This window comes from Trachymyrmex septentrionalis, unplaced genomic scaffold (assembly GCF_001594115.1).
Source record: "Trachymyrmex septentrionalis isolate Tsep2-gDNA-1 unplaced genomic scaffold, Tsep1.0 scaffold66, whole genome shotgun sequence".
Classification (NCBI taxonomy): Eukaryota; Metazoa; Arthropoda; class Insecta; order Hymenoptera; family Formicidae; genus Trachymyrmex; species Trachymyrmex septentrionalis.
In genome coordinates, this window is record NW_017305843.1 from 1,395,283 (window position 1) to 1,410,925 (window position 15,643).

At 28.6% G+C, this 15,643-nt stretch overlaps 3 protein-coding genes across 6 annotated transcripts in view; 2 read left to right on the plus strand and 1 right to left on the minus strand.

Annotated features, from left to right (window-relative positions):
- Nucleotides 1–5,204, minus strand: part of LOC108753198 (cation-independent mannose-6-phosphate receptor) — a 21,614-nt gene extending 16,410 nt beyond the window's left edge. The window contains exons 1-14 of one of the 3 annotated variants that reach the window (XM_018494587.1): nt 5,126–5,204; nt 4,173–4,477; nt 3,701–3,920; nt 3,459–3,613; nt 3,124–3,398; nt 2,817–2,967; nt 2,284–2,438; nt 2,094–2,209; nt 1,763–2,004; nt 1,484–1,690; nt 1,206–1,349; nt 778–951; nt 426–603; nt 274–344 (exon numbers count right to left, since the gene is read on the minus strand). In XM_018494587.1, coding sequence (XP_018350089.1) covers nt 274–344; nt 426–603; nt 778–951; nt 1,206–1,349; nt 1,484–1,690; nt 1,763–2,004; nt 2,094–2,209; nt 2,284–2,438; nt 2,817–2,967; nt 3,124–3,398; nt 3,459–3,613; nt 3,701–3,920; nt 4,173–4,232 — 2,148 coding nt within the window. In that variant the 5' untranslated portion in view covers nt 4,233–4,477; nt 5,126–5,204. Of the gene's footprint in view, nt 1–273; nt 345–425; nt 604–777; nt 952–1,205; nt 1,350–1,483; nt 1,691–1,762; nt 2,005–2,093; nt 2,210–2,283; nt 2,439–2,816; nt 2,968–3,123; nt 3,399–3,458; nt 3,614–3,700; nt 3,921–4,172; nt 4,535–5,085 lie in introns of all 3 variants that reach the window. The other 2 variants (XM_018494586.1, XM_018494585.1) reach the window with 2 other exon arrangements.
- A 1,835-nt stretch (nt 5,205–7,039) lies between these two features.
- LOC108753128 lies at nt 7,040–11,670 on the plus strand. The gene is made up of 12 exons (XM_018494468.1): nt 7,040–7,182; nt 7,294–7,421; nt 7,498–7,691; nt 7,865–7,947; nt 8,164–8,213; nt 8,288–8,436; nt 8,647–8,934; nt 9,063–9,231; nt 9,298–9,508; nt 10,092–10,252; nt 10,842–10,861; nt 11,479–11,670. The coding sequence occupies exons 1-12, from the start codon at nt 7,040–7,042 to the stop codon at nt 11,668–11,670; spliced, it is 1,788 nt and encodes a 595-aa protein (XP_018349970.1).
- A 564-nt stretch (nt 11,671–12,234) lies between these two features.
- Nucleotides 12,235–13,990, plus strand: LOC108753157 (vacuolar protein sorting-associated protein VTA1 homolog). 2 transcript variants are annotated; one of them, XM_018494510.1, is made up of 5 exons: nt 12,235–12,550; nt 12,756–12,892; nt 13,010–13,193; nt 13,258–13,395; nt 13,501–13,990. In XM_018494510.1, exons 1-5 carry the CDS (start codon nt 12,436–12,438, stop codon nt 13,650–13,652), a joined length of 726 nt encoding a protein of 241 aa, XP_018350012.1. In that variant the 5' UTR covers nt 12,235–12,435; the 3' UTR covers nt 13,653–13,990. The 2 variants fall into 2 exon arrangements, with proteins under 2 accessions (XP_018350012.1, XP_018350010.1); XM_018494508.1 differs by having other exon boundaries at nt 12,756–13,193.
- Nucleotides 13,991–15,643: the final 1,653 nt, after the last annotated feature.

Sequence of the window (15,643 nt, forward strand, 5' to 3'; positions counted from 1 at the left end):
TAATTAAAGTTGTTGCAAATAATGTCTTTCCTAGACATTCTTGCTAAGGAAATATATTTAAATTATATGGAAAGAATCTTCAAAATACTATGTATAATTATTAGAAAGAAAGTTTCAAAAGTAAGCCTAAAATTACATATATGTGTATAAATAAAAATAATTTAAAGTTTACTTTTTTTCTTATATTTTACTTTTGAAAAATTTCCTTTGTATTTTATACTAAAATACTACGATAAGATACTACGTTTATGAAATTGTATAATTTTGACTTACCAACAGCAGTTTCGGTTCACCAATGCCCATGGATTCGTTACATATAAATCTTACTTCGGATGTGTAAGAATCTATTACAAGAAAATGTAATTTTAATATAGAGTTAAAAATTAATCATGAATACATTAATGAAATAAAAATATTGAACTCACTGTTATTACATTTACTACCATTTGAATATTTAAGTTTTACATCGTTACGGCTGTAATCAAAAATCACACTTCCCAGTGATCCATAACCATTATATTCATGACATATGGCAGAACCATTGCAATATTTCTCTCCACCACAAATACTTATAGCATACTCTTTGCCTTGTCTGTTTTTCACCTAGTTTTATTTTTATTTCTGATAAGCGTTTTTAAAGTATTGATATTGTTAACAAACATAATATGTTACGTATTGTATGTAAAAGATATTGTTAACAATAACAAAGCCGATTGAATAATCGATACATAATGTGTATAGTTATAATGTAAGTTATCATTTATGTTTCAAACTCACGTGATATATTTGTTGCTTTTTGTCTAACAAAGAAAGATCGTATTCGTACGAAAGGAAACTATCCTTTATAATACATGGTGCCGTCCAACCTCCCATCACAGCACCACATGCTATACTAGTATTCCATTCAAATACATAAGTACAATTAACATAATGTTTATATACTGGAAGTCCCTAAAACACAAAAAAACATGAGAATATACTAACTTTTGTTATAAAATAAACTAGATTTTATCCACAAATTTAAGTAGTTCTATGCTTATTTCTAAACATGTTAATCTTTTAATGATAAATAAAACTCCAACAAAATAATGGCTTTCTTCAAAATTATTTCAATATAAAGTTTGATCCCAATTTCAATGATAGATTTATCATTATAAATATTAAAATTCAGATTAAAACTTCTAGAAATTACTGTATACTGTTACCTGATTGTTATTATCACAAATAAATATGAAATTCGAAGATATCGTTTTAGTTGGATTCTCAGGACATTGTGATCCATTGATATAACGTAGTACTGTTTGTAAGTCTTTATTTAATGTTGGACTATCTTCGGGAAATCCTAAATTCTAAATTATTATTAATAAAAATATAGATATTAAATTATTATTAATGAAAATATAGATATTATTAATTTAAGTCACTATACAGTACCAATTACAATATCACTAATTGTTTAAAGTTTTAATAAATCTATACTCACGATTTCATTCGTATATTCATTCTTTGAAGTTACCGACACCTTACAAGCAGCACTACCATGTGCACATAAAAGACCTTGAGTAGATACTAATGGTCGACATATATTTATGTGAAATTCCGTATCGTTGACTTTAATGATATAATTATTTGTAGACTGTATAAGAGGAGTTAAATTGATTTCATCGTCATTATCGGTAGTACATTTAATCTACACAAAAGAATAATTCTTCATTAATTATGTCAAGAGAAAAACCAGTAACATATATATAATTATGCTTACTTTTTTCTCACAAACTAAATCTGTATTCCAGTGTATAATAGTTTGACAATTAAATTCTTTTATGAGCAATGGTCGACTAGGCGATCCTTGAGGTTCACAAAAAAATCTGATAAGTGTATAGTGACTCATTCCATTTTCGCATAAATCTCCATTGGTATAATTTAAATAGGGACCACTTTGCTGCCATATTAAGTTTGTGTTAGCTTGTCCTAACGATGTACCATATTTTGAGTTACATATTCCTATATAAAAAAATGGTAATTGATAGATCAAATTTAGATCCATCACATAATCACAATATGCAATATAGTTTTATGATATGATATAACACCTGTTTTATTTCCACATGTATTATCCATAAGCGCATTGCAAACTCTAAATTTGTATTCTACACCATTTACATTTGTAATAGTGAAGTCTTTGTTCATTAATGTTTGTAAATCATATCTGCATATTACAAAATACATAGTTAAATTATAAACGTGTTGTATAATTATATAATATGAAAGAAATATTCTTACGTAAAATTTGTAATTGGATTTGTAACATTGCATTTGCCTGCTCTTTTAGCACTATAATCACGAAGAGTTTCAATATCGCATGCTGCAGCAGTATACCATACTAATTGATAATGACAATCTTCTATCCCACTTCCCAAAATATATTCTGGAGGACCCTGATAACAACATTATAATATTCATAAAACATTTCTTTTATATATATGTACATATATATATGTACAATGTTTTATATATATATATATGTTTTTGGCGCTTTCCAGCAAGGACATAAATCCAATTTCATTATCTGGTTAAGCTTAACATGTTTTATCCAATATGGGTTTCACTCATGATGTCATTACAGATAAAGCTCATTAGATAAAATATCAAGTTAAACTTAATTACAAATTAACCAGAAAATGAGAAACCATGGTGAGAGACCATTGTGAATCGTTTCATCCTTGTTTAACATTGGTAAACAACAAGACTGTAATAATTTACTGTATTACACATCCTTGATGGAAAATGTCCTTTGTTATTAACTGTTATCATACCTTAGCTTCCAAATCACATTTAAAATAAATAGTTGTTTTAACATGTGGAGTTGTAACATTTTGTATGCATAATGCTCCATCCTGGTATTCTATTTGTAATGTTCCATCTTTAAAGAAAGGAGGCTTTTGTACTTCTCCTAAACTTAAATATCTATAATGAGACAAAACAAAAATCAATTTATTTTTAAAGAAACAGATTTTCCTTTATACAAAAATTATACAATTAAATATATAACAAAATCAAATTATATAAATATTATATTTACGTTAATTCATTTTAATAAAAGATCTGCTTGTTAATACCTACCTATTAGGTTTTTCAGGATCATCCAAGCACGCTCCAGATTTAATTGGACACATGATACCATGATGTAATATAGACTGGCAGACATTTAATATTATTTTAGATAATTTTGTTTTATTTTTTATATGCAAGGGAATCATATAATTTTCTGAAGCTCTCGTTAAAGGACTTAAATCATAATAATGTCCAGCATTAACAACTGTACAATTTGTTTGCGTTCTAGGTACACAAGCTAACGCAGTCTTCCATATTATATATAAGTCACATTGTTGATCACCCTAAAATATTTTTATTACACATATCACTTGATATAAATATATTTTTTAAAAACTACTTACATGCGAAAATAATTCAGGATATGAATTAGTCTCTGCAGCATAATCACAATGCATAATAACTGTCACCGTATAATTGGTTCCATGTAGACAATCATCACCAGTAAAATTAAACAAAATTCCTCCTTGTTCATTATTTAATTTTGGAGGAAACCTTCCTGTTTATATAAAAAAATTAATTCTTTTATCAGACTTGATAATAAACTTTAATATATAAAAATGTAATTTAAACTGTATAGCATTACCTATTCCTTTTTCTGTATTGTTTTTTATTAGACATATTGCATAGCCATCTTGGTTATTGCATTTTTTAATTAATGGAGAACATAGTTGCATACGTATCGTCTCATAATCATGCTTGATGATAATATCTTCTTTATTTGATGTCAGTTTTGTTAAATTATATATAAAACTTAACTTACGTTCAGGTACTTCACAATATTTTGAAGGAATGACAGTTAAAACCTACAATAAAAAAAATTCTAATTTTTTAAATTAATTCAAATAAACATGTCATCAAGAATAAAGTAACCACTTTATTAAGATCAGTTAAGCAAATATAAATAACAAAGTTTAGATATTCGATCAGTATTATTTCTGGACAAATTATCTGCTTAAAACGAGTAAATAATATGTATAAATGCATAAATATATAATGATAATTTGAAGCTTATATAGTTAAAAAGATAAACATAAAATTAAATATGCACTACGTACAGCTGAAGTAATAATAGCCGATAAAGACCAAAGAAAAAGTAATCCATTCAATTTGGACATTGTTATGAAATCAGGATTTTTCCATTACATTATTTATTGACTGATTCGTGACACGCCACATAAAATACAGAATAACGACGATGAAAATGTCGTCCGACAAATTCAGCTAACAAATTCGAATCACATGCGATATGACACAGCAGCAACGCACTAGGGTGGGGACACCGCCATGTTTTTTGTTTCTTCACACAGAGGTAATGCCGGTGATGGTGGAGGAAACTTCTCGAGACGAATTTCGTACGGTTCTGCGCAGATACACCGCGATAATTTTGAAGTTACAGCTCGAGAGACAGAAATGAGTACTTGCAAAATAAGATGTAAAAAAATGATCATTGAAAAAAATAAATTAGAAACATACATTTTTATCACATACAAAAAAAAAATTATTATTGAAACGGGGAAAAAGCTCATGGAAAATCAATTTTTATTATGGCAAAGGATAAAACCAAATTCATTATATTACGTTGGTGCAATCGGGCCTAAGAGTAATGAATTGAAAATACGGTTAAATAATTTCATAATTTATTAGTTTCGTAAACATGTATATGTTTAAAACTTGATAATATTCGAGGTTTATTTAAAACTGCGATTTTAAGGTTATCATCCGAATTCGATTGTCAATAGAGATGATAACTGCAGAGAAAAAATTGTAATTTGTCGGCAATATATAAGATATTATAACATTAAAAGTATGCGTACTTATTTATACAGTATTTATAGATACAATAAAAAATCACGAAATTAATAATAAATTATCGAAATATTGGTGTTAAGAGGACTCTAAACAGGAATTATCGACAATTGCAGATTGCCAATTTATTCGAATTGGCTTTATAGATCACCAAATTCTTACACAATAAAAATACGCATAAAAAAACACCGGTCACACTAACTTTGACGAAAAAATCGAAGAAAAGATTAAAAGTTCACTTTATTGCAACTCTCACAGCTCTATCGCAGCACATACAGTAGCGCAACTGTAATTTTGCGTGGCCAAAATGGAGTGCGCATGCGCGAAATAAACAAGTTGCCCCATTTCATTTCCTCCTTCTGTATTGCTCTTTTTTTATTTAAACAATTGTTTCATGTTCCATAAACATAAAATGCTTCTAACATAGCATTTACTTACTCGTTGTATTAACGTGTTCGTTGAAGTGCCAATAGAAGCAACCAATCAGCGTTATTCTGTGTTATTTCGAATAGTCCTAATTGGTTGTTTCAATGGCGTATATTATATAGGATAGTTTCCACCGAAGGTTTAATCTGGATCAGAATGTAAGAACCAACCAACTACAGTCAAGTATTTCCCTGTTGCAGTCGAACGACAGGGGAATGCTTGACTCTTACATTCTGATTCGGTTTAAACTCTTGGTGGAAACTAGGCCAATGACGTTTTCTCTATTCCGCAACCTTTTTCCGCATTCTGTATTCAGTCGTTTACCGCACCATATGATTTCATTCTTAAAGCTTAATGAGCTTTTGCATTTGATTGGCATGTTCCATCTAAAAATAGATCTAAAAATATAGACCAAACAGGTAAAAGAGCTCATTGAGCTCTCTCTCAGTAAGCGAACGTACTTCGGGATGCACCTATTGAAACAATCAATTAGCGCTATTCGGAATAACGTAAAATAACGCTGATTGGTTGCTTTTATGACGTATTTTCTATTCCGCAGTCGTTTTTCATACCGACTGAATTTATCTTTACAGATTACGGCATACGATTGCAACCAATATAAACGCTCCCAAAGGCTTAAAACATCTATTGTAAATCCGGACTAAAGGTGCATTTGCATGCAAGCGTCAAACAGCGGATGCAGCAACCAATCAACGAAGCAATTTTTACAGCGTAAAAAAATATTTTTTAACCACTATTGGTATTTTCCAGCTGATTAATTGCTGCTTCCGCTGCTTGAAAGTCTCCGCACAATAAAAGGAACAAGGAACAGAGAACAGAGAATAATTTCAATTTATCAGAAATCATGTATTGTGGAATACACAGTTTCTGATTGTTAAAATTCTTATTCTCTGCTTTCTATTCTTTTTATTGTGCGGAGCCCTGATGCTTGACGCTTGCATGTGAATGTCCCTTAATGCGCTTGTTAAAGTGAAGCTATAGTAGAAGCACATTGATGCTGGAGCATGTCAGCATGCGATGCGAACATATTAACCTATAGGTTTGTCACATCGTATACTTTAACATGCTTCAACATGTTCCTACCATAGCTCTTACTCACTTTAACGAGCGCGTTTGAGTGAGAAGGAGCTACGGTTGGAGGAAGTAGGAGCATGTTGGAGCATGCGACGCAATAAACCTCATGATGTTACAAATTCTTTGAAACATTCTTTGATTGGTCAATTCATAAAAATCTTTCTTTGGTTGGTCACTCAAATACTTCAAAGCATTTGTAGTAAGGCTTTAACCATACCCATAACGAATTTTTCAGTAGAATACTTTCCGCGCGTAACTCATCAATTTGAAAATACGATATGAGGAAGATATTCGTTCAGTGGATGTATTATGTTGTACTCCGCATGAAAAATATAACTCATAAGGAAGGAAAAAGCGAATCTAAAGGAAACAGATCCAATTATTATAAAAAATTGAGATATTCTTTAGTCGATAATTCCAGAAAGAAGCCATTAGTTGTTACATTTGACAAATATTCAGAATTAAGGTAATCAGTTAATATCAAATTAAGGAAATTTTGGCTATTTTCTTATTATTTTATTATTATTTTCATTTTTATTTTTTGACATAGTCCTTCATTTACTATCTATTTTTAATGAGATCTATTATTCATCAGATGTCTTATCCAATTAATCTACTTTCCCGTCGACAAAAAGGCAAATTTGCTGCTTCCTGGCTTGCTTCAACGAATAGTGAGGCATCATTTAAGAAACTCTACACTTCTGATGCTATAAAGAAGATGAACGTTGAACAAATGTGGTACATTATATGTTATTTCATTCATGTTCTCTCTCAATACTCAATATTTATAATGAATATAATTTCATTAATTTTGCTATTTTGTTTACATTTTATATATTGTATCGTCAGTAATGATATTCTGGAAGTAATACAGCCTTCCAATGGCAAATCAAATAATAGATTCAGTTTGTATCTGTCGTCACAATTAATGTCCGGTATAACAAAAATTCATTCTTATCAGGTTGAATATTATGAGAGTGAGTTTTTATTCTATTTGTTTATTAATGATATAATACAACGCATGTCAATCTACATAAATTTATCACTTTTTAGAGGAAATTTTTAAATTTGAACAAAATCTTGAACCTTCTGCATCATCAAAGAAGAAAGGAGATAAGTTAGATGATTTTAGGAATATTGAATGTCCTGACGTAGAATTACCTAAAGATTTTTTTAGCACTCACCTCTTGAGAGAAGACTTACATATTCTTCCTGAAGATCAGCCCTATGACGCGTTACAAATAGTTGTAAGTGAAGATCTTCATAACAATCTTATTATTAGTAAATTTATATTCTTAAATCCTTATTCTTAACTAGATTCTGAAATATCATATTCTTTGCATTTATACATTTTTGCTCTTTGTAAATTTTGTTCACTTCTATTGTATTCAGAGTGTAATAAAATCTTTTTCATTCATAGATGCGAGATGCAGAACGTCTGAATTTTGGTTGCTTAAATGATGAAGAGTTGGAATTGTTTCTGTATAACGACAATATCTCATTGTTAGTTTTTTATTCTTGTGTCTTTTTTTATATTATAATAACTTCTTAATTCTAATTTAGCAAGTATTCTTTCGAAATAATCTGTAAGATTTCTAATTTTTTTTTACATTTTTATCATTATCTTAAAATTAATTTATATCATTTTTAATACAAAGAATGATAAATAGTTTGCTATTAATAATTTTCTAATGATCTGCGAAATTTATTTCATATTAGAGAGGAAAGAAACATTTTGGAGAAGTCGACTGATATAACAATTGCAGAAGGTAAGTACATTAATGATATATTAAAAATAATGTGCAGATATATTGTTATATGTAAATTAAATTGTAATGAACAGAGATCTATCGACATTCGTCACAAGAAAATCTTAGTCCAGTGCTTGTGAATATATCAAATAGAAGGACTAAGTCCAAAGGAAATTTATCTCTTACTCCACAAAAACGGCAACCGCAGATTCAACCCGAAACACCTACAAAGAAAAGACGTGTATGCATTTATTCATAATATATACTGATTGTTTTAGAATTTAGTGAGAATATTAAGTTCATAAAATAAAAAATAAACGAGAATGTTTGCCATGACATAATGATACAATAATAATTTTCTTCTTTTTTTTGTTTAAAAAATCAAAAAATTATTTTTTATTACTTTTTATTTATTTAATTTTAAATTCTAATTCTTTATATTATTTTACAGTTATCTTTTGCAACCATGCCTCTTGCAGAAGATGTGGCAGTACCCCTTGTAAAAGATATTGCAGTACCCTTTGCAGAAGATTTGGCAATATCGGCTCCTGAATTGCCTGCGGAAAAAACGGGAATGTTAGTTTCCTCACAACAAACAGACATGGAATTAGAATCATTAAATTCAAGCTACTTTGTGATTAATAAGCAATCGAAAAAACATAAAATTATTGATAAAGAGATTGTCTTAACTGAGAAACAACTTTGGAAATGGCGTGGGAATGTAAATATTCATAGCAAGGTAAGTTCCTAAAAAATAAATTATATAAATTTGTAAAAAATGTTATATAAACTTACAATATGAAATTTGAAACGAGAAATTTTAATCTGAATGAAGATGTTCTGACTAGATTCTTCCATTATATTTAGAAAATAGATAAGCCGAAAAAACGTTTGATATCAGCAATAAATCTTCTCAAGGAGCCTTCATATTTATCTAAGCAATGGAACACTAGTTTACGCAATCTTTTTGTTGATCACATCACCGGACCATTTATGAGTGTAGATGAGGATGTTGCACCTGCTGAATTTGTGCAATGTATATATATTCAGATTATTAAATATTCACGTTAATGCCAAACTTTGAATAACTTTATATTTGTAGTTCAAGAAGCAATTCGTATAGAAGAGACAATTAACAAGCAAAATCTTATGGAAGATTTGAGTACATTTGTGAAAACGGATACCGCAATTGCTGCTGAACCTATAGACAGTATTGTAAACGTTTTGCCAATGCCAATAGCTCACGCAGATGTGTCAGTGCCACCGTTACAGGAAGTAATACCGCATATGATTACTTTAGAAGAAGGCATTAGGTAATAGACTATTTTATTATAAATAAAGAGAATTATTGATATATATAGATATCTATTTAAAAAATAACTGAAATTTAATTATTAAAGATTATTTAGTTTCGTTCAGTCTTTCAATTTCTCAATATCTATTATTTGATATTTGTTTAATATCTCAATTTTGCATCTTAATATTTATCGTTAAATGATATTATTTCAGCACTGTTGAGCACAGGCGAGATCAAGAAAAACTACGAAGTATCAGTAACATGGACGAAAGCTTGGAAGATATAAATGCTTTACTAGAAAGACAATCACTAGGAAGACATCCTTCAAAATCCATTTTAGGATCTCCTGCCACGTATTTTGAATTTTTTGTTGTTGTCCAGTAAAGAGCTAAACATAACAATATTCTAAGTGTATATTTGACAATTTTCATAAATAGATATTTGTAAATTATTAATCGAAAGTTGGAAGGATACAATTTTTATTGTTTTGTTTAACAAATTTTACATAGCTTTTTCTCTTATGAAACTTAGCATATTGTTATCTTCATTTTACATTTATCAAAGAATTATATGATATAAAAAAAATATTGTTTTACTAGTAGCTCAAATGGGACTTTGCAACCTGAACTGACAAGTAAAGATATTTTGGCTCAATTAGAAGTTTTTTGGTTTAACGAGCCATGCGTCAAGTTCAGTCAGCTTATTCCAAAGGATACATTTACGGCAGAGGATGCTGCTGACGCTTTTAATATACTTCTCGGTAAATGTTACTACGTTTGTAATATATATTTACTACATTTAAATTATACTTATATTTAAAAAAATAATAGATAATTTTATCTTATTTTCTTATTGTATCTGCCTAATATTACACAATTCGTTCATAGAATTGCATGCACAAAAGAAGCTTATTCTGCAGCAGGCTGAGTGTTTTCGTACTCTACGTATTTGGAAAATGGGAAAGTTAAATTAAATAATATAACTAATATAATTGAAGCATCGTATATTTAATTATAATGTTAATCTTATAAAATTTAATTTAATATTATACATATTTACATCGTGGAACTTATTTATATTATTTTTAATGAATAATACTTCATATTTTCGTACTCTTAACTTGTTCATGGAAGAAGAAAAATGCGAGATGCTATTAACTTTTAGCAATTTTGAGGAAAAATAATTGTAATGTTTTCTTGAATTATTATTGTTACTTTTATTTAGTGAAATACTTAATGTTTTAATGCATTTAACATTTTAATAGAATGGAAAAAATTTGATCCGCAGTATTTATTTTATATGTATATTTGTTAAATTATTATAATTTTATTTTTATTTATTTTTATAAGTAATGCAAATTATTATTACTGTAATATATCATTTAGTAATATAGCTTATGTTAAAGTCTTTGATGTTTCAATGAAACAGAGAAAGATTTAATGCGCAATATTCATTTGTATATTCGGTGTACATGCATACATCATTTTTACGTATTTATGAGCGTGTATTTATTCTTTTAACCATGCTAGAAATCGTTATTCATTTATTATAAAAAATGCGATATTTTAATAATATTTTAAAAATATAAGAGTTGAAATGTTTATTTTATATATTCAAGAGATTATAAATATTTCTATAAATATTTATACAAGTATCAGCAATAAGACACTTCTAGCACAATTAAAATATAAAACAATCAATTATATTTTGCAGTTTTTATTTTGCATTAAGCCTAATTCTGTTTATGTTTATGACTTAATTGAATAATTAGATCCTAAGAAATTAAACCATTAAAGAGATATATTTAAAAAATTGAAACAAGGAATATTGATGGCTCAGACATACAGTTTAGATTATAAGAAAGATTTAAATGATATTAGAAAGTTGAGAATTTAAATCATTTTTAATAATTGAATTTCTATTTTAACAGCTTCTCAAATGTGATTATTAATGATTTTGTAATTTTGTAATAATTTTTTTAAACAGGTGGCATCTCTGAGGAGTTTCGGCGCCCTAAAGCTTGAACCTCAAAAGCCTAAAGTATGCTATTGCAGACTGGCTTCAATGGATGCTTTCTATTTGATGACACAAGTCGACACAAGTGTCGACTATCTTTGTTACTTTCTAAATGTCAACAAGGATAAAACGACGCTTGTGTCGACTTGTGTTATCAAATAGAAAGCACTCAATAGGGACGCGCTTTAAGGGGATTCTGAACCAACAAAAATTACCGACAATTGCTAATTGCCAATTTCTTCGAATTGGCTTTATAGATCATCAAAATCTTTTATACAATATAGATTACCAAATTCTTTTATACAATAAAAGTACGCACAAAAAAACACCGGTTACATTAAATTTGACGAAAAAATCGAGGAAAAAAAATTAAAAGTTCACTTTATTTCAGGTAAGTAACGCACAAGCTTTCACGTATGACGTACAACTTATTACCGTGTCTCCAAGGGACGGCAAATAGTCGTATGTCACACGCCAAAACTTGTGCGTTGCTTACGTCTACAACTTTAGTCTCTAAGTAAGGGTTACGACAATTGTGCTCAGACCCTTTAATGATATCTCGTCTGTGGTCAAGTACATACGAATTTTGCTTTCGCGTTCACGTTTCTTGATCAATCAAAACGAAACTGCTGATCTGCAGGTCCTTTCCGATTGGCCAAAAGACGCGACACAGACAATCTCCAATCGCTAGTGTGATACGGCCATTACGTCGTTGATGTGAAAACACCACTTTAATGTTTTCTGAAGAACGTATGTAATTGATATATTTTGTGATAGAAAATCGTGTTATCATTGAGTGTTAAAATCTTGTTGCTGATGTATACAGATTAATAATTGTTCTTTATATATTGGAATATATAAATACGGATACCAGAGAAGTAAGAGGAGTAATTTCTTAATCTGTACCTTTGATATTTCTTATTCCAAATGGCACTGACAGGACCCAACTTGCCGAAAGTTCCGATTCCTTTAAAATCTATACAACACTATTTAACAATCGCATCGAAGCATGACCAGCGAGACAGCGTCGTCAGCTATTGGTGTATGTATATTAATAATATATTATGTATTGAAAATCTAAACCTTAATTCTAAGGATTACAGAAATATTTCAGTAAATTAGTTTCACATACAGAGAAGAAAATAAAGATATTTTCTAAAATAAATGTATCTTTCATTAAAAGTTAAACATTCCTTGCTTTCTATTTTAAAGTGATGGAATATTATTAAAATTTACATCTAAAACAGGTCGCTTGTATGCTCTTCAAACTGGATTGAAATTGTCAACCAAGACATCAGAAGAGACCAATTTTCTTCTGAAGTTAATGGACTGGTTGGAAACAACAAAGAAAGAACTTCATGACAATGAAGCCATTACTAATGATGTAGCTGCTCAAGCGCACTTAGAAAATTGGGCTTTAAAGCTTTTTCTATATGCTGATAAGAACGACAGGGCTTCAAATTTTTCTCAGAAAGTAGTACAAAGTTTCTATACTGCTCAGATGCTGTACGATGTATTGACATTGTTTGGAGAATTGAGTGTAGAAGCTGCACAGAATCGGAAGTACGCTCAATGGAAAGCAGCTTATATTCACAATTGTCTAACAAATGGAGAGACTCCAGTACCAGGACCACTAAATGAAACAAATGATGAAAATGATTCAAACAAAACAACGAATGACAATGGTAAGTATTGGCTATTTATCCTCATGAATTTTTGAAATTTTGATAAACATTTTATGGCTGTTAGATGAAGAGACTAAATCAAATGTAAGTCCTACGAGTCCTAAGGATAATACTTCGTTAGACATTCCATCCGTTCCTCCAAATCCACCAACTACAAGAACACAATCGTTTAAATCAGAAGATGATACGTATGAAACAGAAAGTAAGTTCCATAATGTAAATTGATATTTATGAATGGGATAAAATGGATAAGTCAAATTTACAAGAATACGAATTAATTATTTTATCGAGCATAATATAATTTTAGGTGGTGCTAAGTTGTCGGTTGAGCAAATTGGTAAGGCTCAAAAATATATCAAATGGGCAAGCAGTGCATTGGATTATGATGATGTAGCTACTTCTGTAATGAATCTTCGGAAAGCTCTGCATCTTTTAACTACTGGTCAGGAATCCACATAGATAAATGAAATGTATATAAAAAACATACGTACAGTAATGTCTTACTTGCAATTATGTTGAACTTATCGCTTGTAACGTGTATAATGGTCAGTAAAAGATATATTCATATTTTACAACTTTTACAATCTTTGGGTACAGATAATAGAAAATTATTTAAAGTAGCATGATTACAATTAACTAGTCAAATCAACCTCGAATATGATACACTTAATGAAAATAGAAATTGTTAGACCGTCTTTCCAGATTGTAACTATTATTACTGTTCAAATGAGAGATGAATAGCTGTAGTTTCATTATATTTATTGAAACGATTTAATTTAAGAGCATATCTTTTAATATAAAGGCTTTAGTATTGGTATCTTGTTTTCCAAATAATTTTTATAGTAATGTTATTAATGAAACTTTCGAAATATCATTGTTATATTGCTAATAAACAACGAAAACTGAACATTTAAGTAGTAGAAGTCAATTATTTTGAAAGTAAAGATCTTGAATTAAAATGCTTTCAAATAAATGGCTTATATATGGCTTATATATATGTGATTTTTAGAAATGATATAACATTGTTTTTACAAGCACTTTAGTATTTAATAATTATTGATAAACTTGCAATAAAAGTAGTTATATTTTATTTCACACGATATGTACATTTAACATCTTGTAATATGATATATTTTTTTAAATAAACTTAATATTAAATGATGTAATAAATATATACAAAAATGTATGCGTATCAATCTTGGCCTATAAAGAAAAAAATCTTAACATTTCCTTAGGATTGTTATCAATTATTTGACAGTGGTGTGTGAATAGCTCGAATTCAAATCACAATGGATTTGATTCGTTTTCGAATCTGAGAGATTCAAAACCGAATAAGTTCGAAATATTTTATTTGCTTTATTTTAATGTAAATCCGGGAAAATTTGATTTGAATTCGATTCGTTCTCGAATTAAAAAAATTCGATTCGATTCGTTTTCGAGGATATTATCACAGATTCGATTTGACTTTATAATAGCATAAATACATGATCGCACATCTTTATTATTTGATGTACTCTTTATATTGTAAATGTAAAGCTTTTATAAGAAAAATTTAATAAATATCATATTTCTGATACATTTAATTTTTTTACTCAGCATTATATGTAAAAGAAAAAAAAATACTTATGTATTTAATGAAAATACAATTAAAATCTTTTTCAAATTAAATCTGGCTGTTTTAATTTATAAAAATTATGAGATATATATATATAAAAAAGGATGACTATTCAAATATTTTTTAAATACGTAAACAGTCCATAAATTGTTACAATGACTCAAAATGGAAATATTATTTAATATGAAATCGTTTAACTATCATGGGTGTCAAATAGTAATTAGAAAAGTCTATTTGATAGTCCAATTTTGGTTTTATTTATCAAATTGTCTGATCACATTCATTATTCGCACGTAGAGATTTTAAGAAATAAATTAAAACTAGTGCGTACATATGTCTCAATTACTAAGAAACATTTTCTATGCGTTCATACACGTACGCTCGCACGGTATATATAAGAGCACATTCATTCAAGTGGCAGTTAGTACCTCGTGCTTAAGCTAATGTCACTGAGGATTGGTCGCATTAATATCGGTTAATGTTGCGCGTAGCAGATTAAATTTCTTTCTCTATTTATATTACAATTTTACTAGTTTACATTATAGCCTCCTATGATTATATATTATAGTTTTTATATTATACATTTATAATTATGTATATTATAGTTATTTCATAAAGATATCTTTAACTATTTATATTGTAATTTTCTATTTTTTTATATATGTTATTTATATGATATAACTGCTTATATTACAATTGTGTAATGTTTTATACATAGCTGTTGTGTAATAGTCATATGTTATGGCTTTAAAATAGATTAAAAGAGATGTAAATTACTATCAACTATCATAAGTCGATCAAACTTCTTTATTTTTTAAATCAATTTTACATATAT

Excerpts from the sequence above, each read along its gene's own strand:
- LOC108753128 (XM_018494468.1), top strand. The coding sequence starts at position 7,040 with ATGTCTTATCCAATTAATCTACTTTCCCGTCGACAAAAAGGCAAATTT. Across the intron at positions 9,232-9,297 it reads ACCTGCTGAATTTGTGCAAT|TTCAAGAAGCAATTCGTATA; the intron begins GTATATATATTC and ends TTATATTTGTAG. Across the intron at positions 10,862-11,478 it reads TAATGCAAATTATTATTACT|GTGGCATCTCTGAGGAGTTT; the intron begins GTAATATATCAT and ends TTTTTTAAACAG.
- LOC108753157 (XM_018494508.1), top strand. The coding sequence starts at position 12,436 with ATGGCACTGACAGGACCCAACTTGCCGAAAGTTCCGATTCCTTTAAAA. Across the intron at positions 13,194-13,257 it reads CAAAACAACGAATGACAATG|ATGAAGAGACTAAATCAAAT; the intron begins GTAAGTATTGGC and ends TATGGCTGTTAG. Across the intron at positions 13,396-13,500 it reads TGATACGTATGAAACAGAAA|GTGGTGCTAAGTTGTCGGTT; the intron begins GTAAGTTCCATA and ends ATATAATTTTAG.